This window comes from Gymnoscopelus braueri, assembly GCF_963280865.1.
Source record: "Gymnoscopelus braueri genome assembly, chromosome: 23".
NCBI lineage: Eukaryota > Metazoa > Chordata > Actinopteri > Myctophiformes > Myctophidae > Gymnoscopelus > Gymnoscopelus braueri.
Genome location: NC_137625.1, coordinates 18290325 through 18304219, shown reverse-complemented (window position 1 = coordinate 18304219; position 13895 = coordinate 18290325). Strand labels below are relative to the sequence as shown.

The 13895-nt window shown below is 44.3% G+C and overlaps 1 protein-coding gene across 1 annotated transcript; it reads right to left on the bottom strand.

Annotated features, from left to right (window-relative positions):
- Positions 1-443: 443 nt before the first annotated feature.
- Positions 444-13416, bottom strand: btg1 (B-cell translocation gene 1, anti-proliferative). The gene is made up of 2 exons (XM_080420897.1): positions 12757-13416; positions 444-5499 (listed from the first exon to the last, which is right to left on the bottom strand). Exons 1-2 carry the CDS (start codon positions 12899-12901, stop codon positions 5114-5116), a joined length of 531 nt encoding a protein of 176 aa, XP_080277023.1. The 5' UTR covers positions 12902-13416; the 3' UTR covers positions 444-5113.
- Positions 13417-13895: the final 479 nt, after the last annotated feature.

Sequence of the window (13895 nt, the reverse complement as noted above, 5' to 3'; positions counted from 1 at the left end):
GATTTGTGAAAACAATTAACACAATATGTACAATTATGTTTTAGTATTTGGTTCCTGCTGTTCTACATACTGCCAACCAGGTGAAGAAATCACAGATTGGGGCTTTAACCTTTGCTTTTATATGAAATATCCCAGACTTATTGAGATTTTATGGAGGACGCTTATGAACACAATTGCGAGTTCCCACTTTAAATGCTCTAATCTTAAAATGATAACCAAAAATATGTTTCCATAGAAGGCATGATGGAAACCAAATGGACTCAAATCAGTCCTAGTGACTGAGAACTTTAATCCTCCATCTGTAGATTGGCTATTTTCGCTATTTGTCGTATGAAGTTGTTAAAATCAATATTTGGTCATATATTGTATATATGTGTTTTTTTTTTTGGCCACTTAATGGACATTTGTTGGCCAACGTAAAGAATGACTCGGCGCACGGGGAATACGATGCCAAGATAGGAAATCTTTTATTACAGAGAAAAAAAAAACTTTTCTTCCAAAATATAGAAATCTGTACAACTTCCGCAACAATCAATTTACATGAACTGTACAAATTTACAGCAGTTCATCACAACATTACCCAAAGAAAAGAAAAAATGAAAACAATAAAAGGTGTACTGACATGAGATCACATGATAGTAATAGACAGCTTTTCTTCTTGGGTAAGCTCAGAGATTTTTTTTTCTTTTTTTTGTTTTCTGGTTTTGTACGTAAATAAAAAACAAAAAAACAAAGGATAAGTCTATAAGTACAGATCATGGAAACTGATATTTTTTTCTTTTTTTACCAAAACAACTTTGGTCCTTGCCAACACTCCCATCAACGAAATGGCTTCACTTACGAAAAAAAAAGTTATCAGTGTTAAAAGATGAAATACAAAAGGAATACACAAGCTAAAACACCTCAAGATATCAATTATTGGCACTTCCCATGTGTAATGTTATGTACTCTACCATTTGCTTTACTGTTACAATACATTCTACAATATGTAAAACACCTCAAATGTGAAAGTGGCAATAATTCAACTCAGCGATGACAAAGATTGACAACAACGAAAAAACTATTCCCTTCCCATTTCATGTCTCGACATGCACAACCTTTCCATAAGAGTATTTATTGAATGTTCCGAGGCCTGAGTTTGGCAATACATTCCAGGAAGAGACCCCTCGCGTCTCGAAAATGTCACACGACTTCAACTTGACATATTTAGTGCATTTTATGTGCTATCTTACCTCTGACTATTCAAAGCGCTCTCACAACATTTCTGAAACCTACGGTATGTGCACACAAACTGAATGGATGCCATTGAGAGATTCAATATTAATGTTGCCTTGAAAAACCATTGCTGGAGTTGGGTGTTATAGTTGAGAAGGGCTTCAAAGGGATTTGGGTTTTCTTTTTTGTTTCCATTCGTTTTCTTACTGTAGGTCTACAACCGAGGTCCGGTTAAAAAGGGGTGTCTTGGATCTCCAGACTAAACGATCCTCTTAACAAGAGGACGGTAGAGAATGGGGTGAGGGAGTGGGGGCACGATGAGAAAACCTATAATACATTTAGAGAACAGTGAGACAAATCAACTGCCTCACGTCCCCAAGTACAGACCAATCTCATAACGTCTTGTGTGGCATGACACAATAAAATCTACTGTGGAACGGCATGTTTTTAAACCACTTTCAACCTGGCATACCACATTCATGGGCATGACATTGTACGCAAATAGTTTCAAACATTTTCAAAAAAAAATTGCCAAAGTACAAGATCGCAACGCGTCACATTTGCGAAGCGTTGTGAGCCTGTAGATTTCGCCTATGTTCACTATTCGTCATACGCCGAAGTACGGAGGCCTTAAGTGGTTAAAACGTGACATCCACCAAAGCTCTCTGGACGTCCGCCCAACGGGCCACTGTCCATCTGGTCAACATGAAATCACTGCTTTTCATAGATTGCTGAAGGGAGCATCAGCAGAAAGCAGAGGGAAGGGGTGGGTGGGGGGGTTGCAGTGCGTCATTGGCTATAGCTGTGTTTACCCATGATCCTCTTGGGCTTAAGGGAGCTTAAACACCAGCAGTGGGTCTGGTGGTGGTGATGACTGTGTGACCAAAGCCGCTGCCACAGATTTAGCCAGGAGCGAGGCAGCAGGGAGCAGACCTCACGTCCATGTAAACAAATTTTTGCTACTCAAGCTCAGTATTTCAACCGCACCGCCGATTTCAGTGAGACGATCGAAGAGAAAAAAACAAACGGCCTCGTACCCTCCCTCGCCATCCTCACATTTCCCGCCTGCCTCCCTCCCTCCCGCCCGCCCCGCCCCACCCCGTTAAGTGCAGCTTGAAGCACGCTCAGAGGCGTGTGCTGGTTTCTGTCCGTCACCCAAACGCCCGGGAGGGTTGAGGGCTTCCGGTCAGGAGGAAGGGGTTTGAGTTGGATTCGTTTTTTGGAGAGGGGGGGGTGGGGGTGGGGGCAGGGCTGGAGGGATTTTAGCTGCCCTGGACGAGAAGTCCGGCCCTTGCCCAGTCGCCCCTCCCCCGCCGCCCCCCCTCTTACACACCAGCGCCCCTCACCTCCCTCCCTTCCGTGAACCAACTCCCTTCGGGGGTGATCAAAGATGATATGTCACATTTTATTTCTACCTGCATCCTTTAAGAGGTGGTGGCTAGTGGCGAGCTGCCAGGCTGGATGGGGGGGCGATGGGGCGGGCGGGGGGGGGCGCCTCCGAGGAGTTTCGGGGGGTTCACATAATAACCCTGGTCTGAGAATTGAGGATGGCTCATAGATTACGACAGTCGGGTCTATATGTAACACAATGCACCTCCCCCTGCCCCGTCCAGGATGCTGGGTGAACCTAACGATAAACCCATATGGACAGACTTCTGAGTGGAGCCGAACTGCTCTCTGAACCGTCCTGCAGGGCCTTTCCTCTCATGCTCTCTCTCTCTCTCTCTCTCTCTCTCTCCCACACACACACACACACACAGTCATCACGCACGCCAGAGCTTTCATACCAGCTTTCCACCAGGACCAAAAAAAACACCATCTGTGTATTTGTGGGGAGGGGGGGGAAGCAGCTTAGCTTTGCTTCCTGTCTGAGCTTTTGGAGAACAGTGCCATGCGAACGGACAGAAACTTGCCTAAAAAAACACGATCAACCAAAGTCACCCTACAACAAAACGGCTCTGAAATGTTCAACAAATACAGTGTAAAAATTGTTTCAAAACATCCCCCAAACTCGAGCCCCGCCCCCAACTTAATAGACAGATTAAACAAGACCCCCAACACAGGAAGTGTCCGTATGAACAAATGACTACAGATGGGGGGAGGGGGGGGGGGGGGGGGGAAAGGGCAAGGAAACACGGTGAGTTGAAGAAGAGATGACATTCGAGTGGATGGAATGCAGGCGATTTTCCTTTCTCTGAGTTACACGTCCCACACAATCGCAACGTCAAAGTGCTTTCAAAGTCATTTATGACGGGGGGGCCAACGTGACCAAAAAAAAAACAAAAAAACGGGACAGGCCCACATCTCAGGTAAACAGGGCCCTTCCCCGTTATGCTACACTTTGAAATTTTGGTGATGCACGGAACGAAAAGGCAATGGAGGAGGAGGAGGAGGAGGGGGATGGGGGCAAAGTAACAACATGAGAACTTGATTGTGAATTTTAACAACATTCATTTAAGCAAAAAGGAGGGGAGAGGGGACACGAAGCCCCCCCTGAGCCTCCTCTCTGGAAAGCTACACATACGTGATGTGGGGGGTGGGGCTGGGGGGGGTGGGGTTGGGGGGAAGTGTGACACACTGGTATCCATAGGCAACAGGCGTCACAGCAACCTTCCCATGTGCACTTACATATCGCCTCTGTCGGGTGGAAACCTCACATATCCCAAAACGGCTACCTTTTCAGGATTCAAATAAAGAAAATGTCAAAACATAGCTTGTAGATCTGCTATTTTTTGATACGTTTCAAATATGGAGATAGGAGGTTTCTGCCCCGACAGCGGCGATATGGCTCTGTTTCGACTATGAAGGGTAAACCCCCCAGAACCTTCCAAGAACCTGTGGAATACGTTTCACGGCATGATGGCCCGCACGGTTCCTTCAAGTTCACTTGGTAGTCGGAAAGAGCCAATACTGTACAGGCGGGTGGGGGTGGGGGGGGCGGGGTGAGGGGTGCATGTCCTGACGCTGTGTGTCAGGGAGGAGGAACAGAGGCGGAGACAGAAAGCCTTTGTGCCGACAGCCCAGAGGATAAAGAGAAAAAAACAAGTGCCCCGTGGTCCAAAATAAGAAAAGGAGAAAAAAAAGGCTCTAATTTGGCATCGTGTTTACCTTGGGCTGACCAATGGAAAGGCACGGTCTCTGAACCTCATCGTCCTCCCCTTACACACAGGAAAACACACCAGATGAAGGAAATAAAAAAGCTAATTGAAAAAGAAAAACACAAAAAAACAACGTCTGGATCTGAAATTCATCGGGCATAATTCCTGACAAGAGCTTCCGTTACAATTTAAGAATGTTTCGGCGTTTGCTGTTGTTGCGACTGCGGTGTCGGTGAAAACATGGTACCCATAGTAACCACAAGTAAGAAAAGTGCAAAGTCAATGTAGACCTCGGCGTTAAAGAGCGATGCTGAAACCCCCCCCCCCCCATTCAGTGTGACGATGGGGCCAATCACCATGTTGTTTACAGTCAGGGGGTGTGGGGGCGGAGCCAGTCTCCGGGAGGGGGGCTCCTGGTTGGTTGGTTTAGCTGCCCCAACAGTTCCAGTTCCACACAGCCTCTCCTGAAAAAACGGGAGGGCTCGGTAGATCCAATGATACAACAGAACAGACCATGACGATGGGGTGGGGAGGTTGGGGGGCTGGGAGGAAGAAAAAAAAATCAAACCTACAAGGTTTCCATCACCTGGACGATAGGCCACATCCTCTGCTTCTTTCTTCTTCTTTTTTTCTGGTTTCGTTAAAAGATTTTTTTTTTTGTATTTCAATTTCTTTTTTTAGCTTTAAAAAGGCTCGTCCTGCTTCCCGGCCCAAAAAGACTTGACCGACCGACAGTGAGACCCTGAATGGAGAGCGGGCCAGGTAGGAGGGAGGAGGGAGGGGTCCCCCCCTCCCCCTCTTTAGCTGGACACAGTCATCATGTTGTAGGCTTTGGAGGGACTGGTCCTAGCCAGCCCCATCATCTCCTCCTTGCAGCTGACCGACGCGTTGCTTCCTGAGGGCCCGGCGGACACCACCACCGCCGGCCTGGGGTCCTGCACCACCACGGGCTGAGACTCGTAGAGGACGCAGATGGAGCCGTCCTCGCCGATGCGGTAGGACACCTCGAAGGGGTCCACCCAGAGCGTCAGCTCGCTGGGCAGCAGCGAGTAGAGTTGCTGGATGGTCAGGCCGATGCGCTGGCCCGCCTGGCCGATCAGGGGGTCCATCTTGTGGTTGATGCGGATGCAGCGGTAGCCCGAGCCCTTGCAGGGCCTGTCGGGGAACCAGTGGTGCTTGTATTGCTCTGCAAGAGGCACAAACAAGAGAGAAGAGAACACAAATATGTTAGCAACAAGGTTATTATGGGACCCAGCTCATGGTGGCCTTGTGGTTAGAGTGTCCGCCCTGAGATTGGGAGGTCGGGGGTTCGATCCCCCCGGCCGGGTCACACCAAAGACTGTACAAATAAGACCCCATGCCTCCCTGCTTGGCACTCAGCATGAAGGGTTGAATTGGGGGGTACGTCCCTGCGACATACTGGCGACCAGGGGGGTGTACTTGTACATCATGGCTGGTGGGTGTACTTGTACATCAAGCTGCCTCACGCTACAGAAACAGGAGATAGGCTCTTTCCCTATGGGCCACATGGCTCGGGAACCATTGGTTCCCTGAGGCTACTAACTTACTTAACAGTTATTATAGTTAACTAAAATGAAGCTAAAAAAAAAAAAAAAGTGCAGGTGCAGGTCTGGTGCAGCTTTGTTTGCATGTCTCCTATCCACCTAAGCCCTGGCCTATATACTTTGCTGTTTCTTTTTTGTAAGAAATGGAGGAAAAAAATGATATTTACTTGCGACCCAGAAAAATGTGTCCTTGTTTTGGGACCCATTGTTTGGGAAACCCATTGTTGTTCTCAACCTTTTCAGGCCGCAACCCCCAAAAATAATCATATTTGAACTGGGGACCCCCAAAGCCTGACAAGCACTTGGAATTGTAGCAGTTGAGGCATTACATGTAGTTCCACAGATACATTTTTTTGAAAATATTTGCCTCTTTCTTATATTATTTGACAATTTGGCCAACGTTTGACCAGTTTTTATAGTATAGTTTGTTGATAACTTTTTACACAGTAATGGTATTTCTTCTTTTTTTTAGGTATTAAAAAGGTTTCAAACGTCCTTAAATTGTCACTTCACTGTCATGTGGGTCGGGACCCACAGGTTGAGAACCACTGGTGTCCAGGTGGACTGTGGAACGTTATACTCGTGGCGCCGAGTGCAGATGGGATCTGCAGGGCCAGGGCAGTCAGTCACAGTAAAGCAGCTTTCAGCCCAGGGATCAAAGGGCGAGCTACATATAATCACTCAGACAGACTTGCTGACACAAGGCCACAGGTGTTTGGACACACGCTCGGATATCATTGGAGGAAATAAGGCTTAAATAATAATATGGGTCAACCTCATTTGTCGTACGCATGTTATATATTGCTACGGATTTGTATGTAAGAAAACCAATGACAAAAATATTATAATCATTACATGACTCAAATTAAGGAACACCACACTACGGTCTAATAATACGCTAATAATGGTTACACAAGAGACGGAAAAACTATTAACGCTTGTGTTACAAAACAGTAAGGGCCTCAAGTGTAGTAAAATATCTCTTCTGACAAAAATGTGAAGGATTTGTTTGTGTGGGTTAACGTTTCGTTATATGTTTTTCTGTATTCAAAACACACGAGAGGTTGTGATTATATCACCGAGTCTTAAATGTCTGAAGTTATATATCATGATTTATCATGGCCTTTAGGGTACTATTGCTTTTATAATGACATGATCGATTGCCCACTATTAGCAGAAATATTCACTCACAATTTGATCCAAAAGTGTATAGTGCCAACTATAACCTACCCAACTGAACCCTGTTATATGTCAAAAGAATTATACCATGTCAATCAGGTGAAAAGACGGAAGCCTAATTCAATTATTAAAATGTTATGTTCCGTATTCTGCCTGAGGGTGATGATGATGTATACTGTACGTACGTGTGTGTGTGTGTGTGTGTGTGTGTGTGTGTGTGTGTGTGTGTGTGTGTGTGTGTGTGTGTGTGTGTGTGTGTGTGTGTGTGTGTGTGTGTGTGTGTGTGTGTGTGTGCGCGTGTGCATGAGAGTGTAAAACAACTCCTAATTATTACAGGCATAATCTACTTAATTATTAATTTAATGTATCTGCCCTACACCGCAGAAAAGGTGGGGATGAATCAATATTTTATGCTTCACCCTTGGATCGCACAGCTTATTTACATACAGCTTTTCAATAAGTACCGTAATTTCCCCATTATCATGGTCATAACAACAACGCCCAATAACACATAAACTTGAATTAAGAGTGCAGACATATTCTATTGTCATTAATGTTATTAAATGATAAAAATACAAACATCTGTTGAACTGGGGCATGGGTTTTGTTGTGTGCAGTAAAACAGCCATTGTATGGCTGCTATGCGTCATAAACAGTCTGTCAGCAGCGTCCTGGGTCTACGTCAGTGGTTCTCAACCTTTTCAGGCATTTGAAATGGGGACCCCCCACCCTGACAAGCACTTGGAATGTAGGAGTTGAGGCATTACATTTTGTTTGACTCGGTTCCACAGATAAATATTGTGAAAATATTTTCAATTTTCTTTCCTCTTTCTTATATTATTTGACAATTTGGCCAATGTTTGACCAGTTTTTATAGTAGAGTTTGTTGGTTACTTTTGATGCAGCACTGGTGGTCTTTTTCTTTTTTTTCTTCTTTAAAAAAAAAAAAGGTCTGTAAAAGTAATGAAATTGTCACTTCACTGTCATCTGGGGACCCCCCCAAAATCATGTGGGGACCACCCTGGGGGTCCCGGGCCCACAGGTTGAGAACCACTGGTCTACGTGACAAAGGGACGGCCACTGAATTGCACAATCACTCCTCTGGGTCACACAGTCTTCCATCACTGGCAGGGGTTGCCAATCTTTTGCGAGAGAGAAACAAGCAACCAGGTCTATGAAAACAGGTCTAAACGAAGCGACATGCCGATCTACAAGCTCTGCAATATAAATAACATCTTGGCAAAAATGTAACAAAAACTAATATGTGGCATGTTTTTGAAACCTTTAAACAACACAAATCTTGTATGGAGGTCCCTGGCACAAACTATTTTCAGATGGGGGGGGGGGGGGGTCCGTGGACAAATACATATTAATTTGGGGGTCCTTGACATGAAAATGTTTGAGAACCACTGGTTTAAACAACATTAGGAAACAAGCTCAAATAAGCAACTACATTTTAGAAACAAGGCCAAAAAAAAAACCCGGCAAACTACCAACATTTTTACAAGCGACTTTGAAGAAAAACAAGCCCAAAGTGGCTTATATTAAGCGGACATGGCAACACTGCTTACTGGCAGAACATCAACAGCCAAAGCATCCAAGCCCCAGCCAACCATCTGGGATAGAGCAGCCCCTCCCCTTAAAGGGACAGTGTCCTATTTTTCTGGCTGGCACTGCTACTGCAATGAAAACAGTGAATCAGAGTGATATCACAGCTATGGTATGTTTGAAGCATTTTAGAGGTAAAAGAAAAAAAACCTGTGTTGATATTCCGCAGTACTCAGTCGGGCGTGGAAAGCAAAGAAAAAGGTGGCTAATTGTTATCTTGTAGTTAAATGTTTTTGCCATATGAACCACTTAAACCCCATATGGGTAACCGGAGTCCCTCAGGGCTCGATACTAGTATTTTCTGTTCTACTTGTCGATCTGCTATTTTCAGCGAAAGCTTTCCCCACAATACCGATGCTGGGGTTTAAAAGAGGGAAATTAATTTGTAATATAGTATTATAGAGCAAACACTTTGATATTACAATGATTTAAAATTCACGCTCCCTCTCGTTTCTTGTGGCGTCTTTTCGTTTACCGAGCTCATGCACCCACTCAGGGAAACATTAACATCCATTTAGTCTGAAAAGACCCCCCCCCCCCTCTACATATTGAATTTCCATTCACGGTAACTCCTCGAGGTGTAGTGCTGCCTTGGCTTAATGAAAAACATGGTAAGTGAAGTAGGCCACAGCGCCGAGGCCGGAGGCCACCTGCACCACAGCTTTGTGAGACAGAACCCTGCCCCCCACCCCCCCTGTGCACTGTTGCCAGATTTTGTGAGAGAAATAGGCTGACAGGTCTATGAAACAAGCCCAAAAAAGAAGCGACAAGGCTACATGAGCACTTTAAACCTATATACTGTACATTGGCTATTTGTAAATAGGGGGAAACACTGGTTTAAACAACATTTAGGAAACAAGCCCAAATATGCAACTTCACAGAAAAACAAGCTCAAATTAGCTTATAATAAAGAGACATGGCAACACTGCAGCACCCTGCTGTGTATACAGCCCAGCTAATGGAGGGCTTGGCAGCCATGAAAGAGCACAGGAGGTGGATGATCTTTATACCACCGGTCGAGCCACAAAGACGTGTAACCATGTCTCTATACTTACGAGCAGGTGATTCCCAACCTGGTCATCGCAAACTGGGACCCCAGATAATTGGCAAAACACAAAGATTTCATTCATAATATAACACTAATTAATGGCCATAATCGTGGGCTAAGGCCCACTGGTGGGGCTGTGAGGATATTGCAAACTGGGACCCGAGATGATTGGCAAAACACAAAGGTTTTGTTGATAATATAACACTAATATTAAAGTATTAACTAAGAGAGTGGTATTTTTCCCATTAAAACCTTGAAAAATGCATTTTCAGTGTGATACCGATAAATAGGACCTTAAAATATATATACTACGTTAGTCCATTGATCCAAGCCTAAACACAATCAATTGACTGATAATTAAAATAATTGAAAATGGTCCCCACATGATTTTGGGGGGTCCCAGATGACAGTAAAGTGACAATTTAAGGACTTTTAAGACCTTTTTAATACCTCAAAAGACAGAAAAGAAAAAAGACCATTACTGCATCAAAAGTAATCAACAAACTATACTATAAAAACTGCTCAAACATTTTGTTACACATTTTGAAAATAGCAGATCTACAAGCTTACAATGCCGCGCAAACGCGCAAGGCGTTTGTGAGCTTGTAGATCTGCTATTTTCATGATATTTTCTGTGGAACTGAGGAATTTAATGCCTCAACTCCTACAATTCCAAGCGCTTGTCAAGGTGGGGGGTCCCCAGTTCAAATATGATTATTTTTGGGGGTCACGGCCTGGAAAGGTTGAGAACCACTGGTCTAGAGCAGCTAGGAGCAACAGCTCGGCTTAGCAAGGCCTATTCTTAAGAACCAGGGTACTGGAGGCCGGGGATGGGAGTGGAAAAACAAACAGATGAGTGAGCTCTCAATCTCAATCTAAAGGGTTTAACAAAGGAGGTTTTGTTTATTTAGGCTCAAACGGAACTATTATAAATACTAGGAATAGTTTGGGTGATCAAATGATAAAAGGCTCCGACAGATTGTGGCGAGGGGGGGAAAATAAATGATCGATGGACGAAGAATGTTTCTGTAACTGGGGATTTTCCATGACACTTGGGAGACGCTTTTAGATGTGCAGTGAAAGGCCTTTCAATAGAGTGACTTTTGTTGTAATTGTATTCTCCAGTGGTCATTTTTCTTACTGCACTTTGTTTTTATACATCTATTATGGCCTTCGAACGCTTGTTTCTTGTGTCGAAGGGCCTTTCCACAAGTTTGAGGTTGAAATGTAATTTTTGGTCCTAATATATATGTTTATTTATTTCACATTGCACTTTCTACTTTCATGTTTTAGTGCTGTTGTTTGATTCGATTTGTCTTCAGTTTTATATAAAGCACTTTGTGTAACTTTGTCTCAGTAGGCCTATGTGCCATATAGCTTAGGTTTATCATTAACGTTTATTTATCATATCTATTATGACTATGTTCTAGATGGGGCCACAGCTAAAGCGCAACCACTAAAACGTTTACAGACAAACCGGAAGAAAGAAGGCTTTGCTATAACTTATCATTATGCAACTATTGAAAGAATGAGGTTATTTCCGACCCCCCTAACCCTCCAAAAAAAAGAAGCTTGTGAAGAAGCTTGTGAAGACCTAGTTTATTTACGGGCCCCCACAGGATAAAAACATGTATACAGTTCTGTTTATGGATACAAGTACAAATGGGGGGAGGAGAAGGGGGGCGTTCTTTGTTAATCTTCTCCACAACTTTTTTTTCCTTCCCCCCATTAGATCAGCGTTGCCATGTCGGCTTATTATAAGACTTTGGGCTTCTTTTTCTGTAAAGTAGCTTGTAAAAATTGGTAGATGCGTTTTTTGGGGCTTGTTTCTAACGTGGACTTGCTGATTTAGGCTTTCTTCCGAATGTTTTATTATTTTTTAAACCAGTGGTTCTCAAATATTTTGTGCATTTGGGGAGCATTTGTGTTGTTAGAATGTTTAAAAAAAAATCCAAATATTCTATAAAAAAAATCCAAGACTTTATGAAAATGGCAGATCTATTTAGCAGCGACGTTTAACGTGCTCATGTGGCCTATAGTAGCTTCTTTTGTGTTTTGTCCCCCCCCCCCCTAGACCTGGTTGCTTACTCCTCTCACAAAATATGGCAACTCTGCATTGGATGACGTTGTCCAACCCCCCCCATATCATCATCCCACCCTCCTCTGGTTAGCGGACGGCCCCGCCCCCAAGCCCCATCCCCCACCCACTGACTGGCTGGAGCCTGAGGCCATTTTGCTCACAGACAGACAGACAGACAGACTCCCCAACTTTGGTTGTTTACAAACACCAACGATTAACGAAGTTCTCCTCCGTCGCCATTTTATTTTCAATCTCCCCCCAATCAACCAAAAACATACAAAAACAAAGCCATCGTTTTAAATTCGTATATAGGCTATATGGGCCCTATTATTTTATTTTTTTAAGTAAAGAAAAAGTGTAGACTAATTTACGTTCCACTTTGTAAATGCTAGATGTGCTATACTTGATTTTGTTAGGCTACTAGTAAAAAAAATAAGTGGCCTGATGCATTAGTCTCTTCATCCATTACGTGATCCAACCGCCCACACACACATTCATTCTAAAGAGCTTCATCGTCAGCGCACTTCCTTCCATGTTGGAACATATGCAGTAACAGCAGCCATTTCTAGTCACTGGTATATCAAAGAGAAAAAAACAACTGGCCGTTCAAACGATTTTATTCGACGTCTATAATACGAATACACGACGAATAGATCGATCGAATGGTACGGACGGAGGCCGCGATGATGATGATGATCGCTGTTATTTTGTGCGCAAAAAAAAAAAAATGCGCGGTGTTGTTGCGCGCATTATGGAAGCGCTGATGACTTCTGTGAGAGAACAAAGAAGCGCTCCTTAATCCTTCACCAGGGTGACTAGAGCACAATCCATATGTATGAGGAATCACTGAAAAACAACCGTTATAACAGGGGGAGGAATAAGAGGTTACTGGGTGTATAACACATTTATAACACATGCGTAAATTAACACATTCCTTTTAGGATTCAGTGGGGTTTTTCTCACCTGACAGAATGTCCTGTAAGCTTGAGCTGAACGTCTGAAGCTGCCGATCGTTTACGTGTCCTTTTATCCGCAGGAACCTCGACAGAAACCCGACGGCGGCCGTGATCTCTGGCTTCATGGTTCCCCGAGCACAAAGGGTATGCATGGAGGAGGAGAGTAGAGCAGCCACGATGGAGGCTTTTTTATTTATCCGTGCGCTTCTTCTTGTTGTCCTACGACGTGACGATCCGACGATGTCCGACGACGGTGGTGATGGCTCGTTTTTCTCTCCACTTTCGTGCGGCGGCGACGATGGTCTTCGCTCTTCGCTTCTTGTGCTGGTGGTTTGTCTCTGGTGGAGCCTATGCTTGGCATTTATGTTTTTTTTGTCGAGGTAGGAGGGCTTGTGGGTTTTCAGAGAGTCAAATGTACGCGTAAATGTTTTAGGTTTACGCTTAAATGTAAGGTTTTACGCGTGAATGTATAAGGTTTTACGCGTGGTCGCCAGGACGGTGTGATAGGTGCAATACAGTGTATATAGGTCGACGCCTGTTGTGTGGGGTTGTTGTTGGTAAACAACAGAGATAGATAGAGAGAGGGGTGACGGTGCCACAGCCAGCGTTTTAGCCCACCGTCCCTTGTTGTTCCACGACGATCCTCCGCCAGAGTGAGAGAGACAGAGGCTCGCCGTGGGCTTTATACGGCCCCCACCGCCCCGCGTGGATGGATGACACGGGGCCTGGGATATACAGCAACAAAGACGGGCCAATCGGCGCGGCGCACGGCCCTGACGGGCCCATAATGTTGGAGGATGGACTAGCTGCGCGTCATGCGCACCGCAGCCTCCGAAAATAAACACACCACGTGAGACACACAGTGATATACACACACAGAGACACACAAGCGTGAAATTAACCCTATTATTATTGGGCACAATATACAACAACAACAACACACAGTAAAAAAAATCATCAGTGTTAAAGGGATATATCACTTTCAAATAAAATAAACATAAAAAAATATTTGTACAAATATAATAAAAAAGTAATCACGGCCCCCAGAAGGACATTCTAATGCGTGAGGGGGCCAGGATTTTTCCATTCATTTTTAATATACATTCTTTATGTTTATTTTATTTGAAAGTGAAATATCCCTTTAAT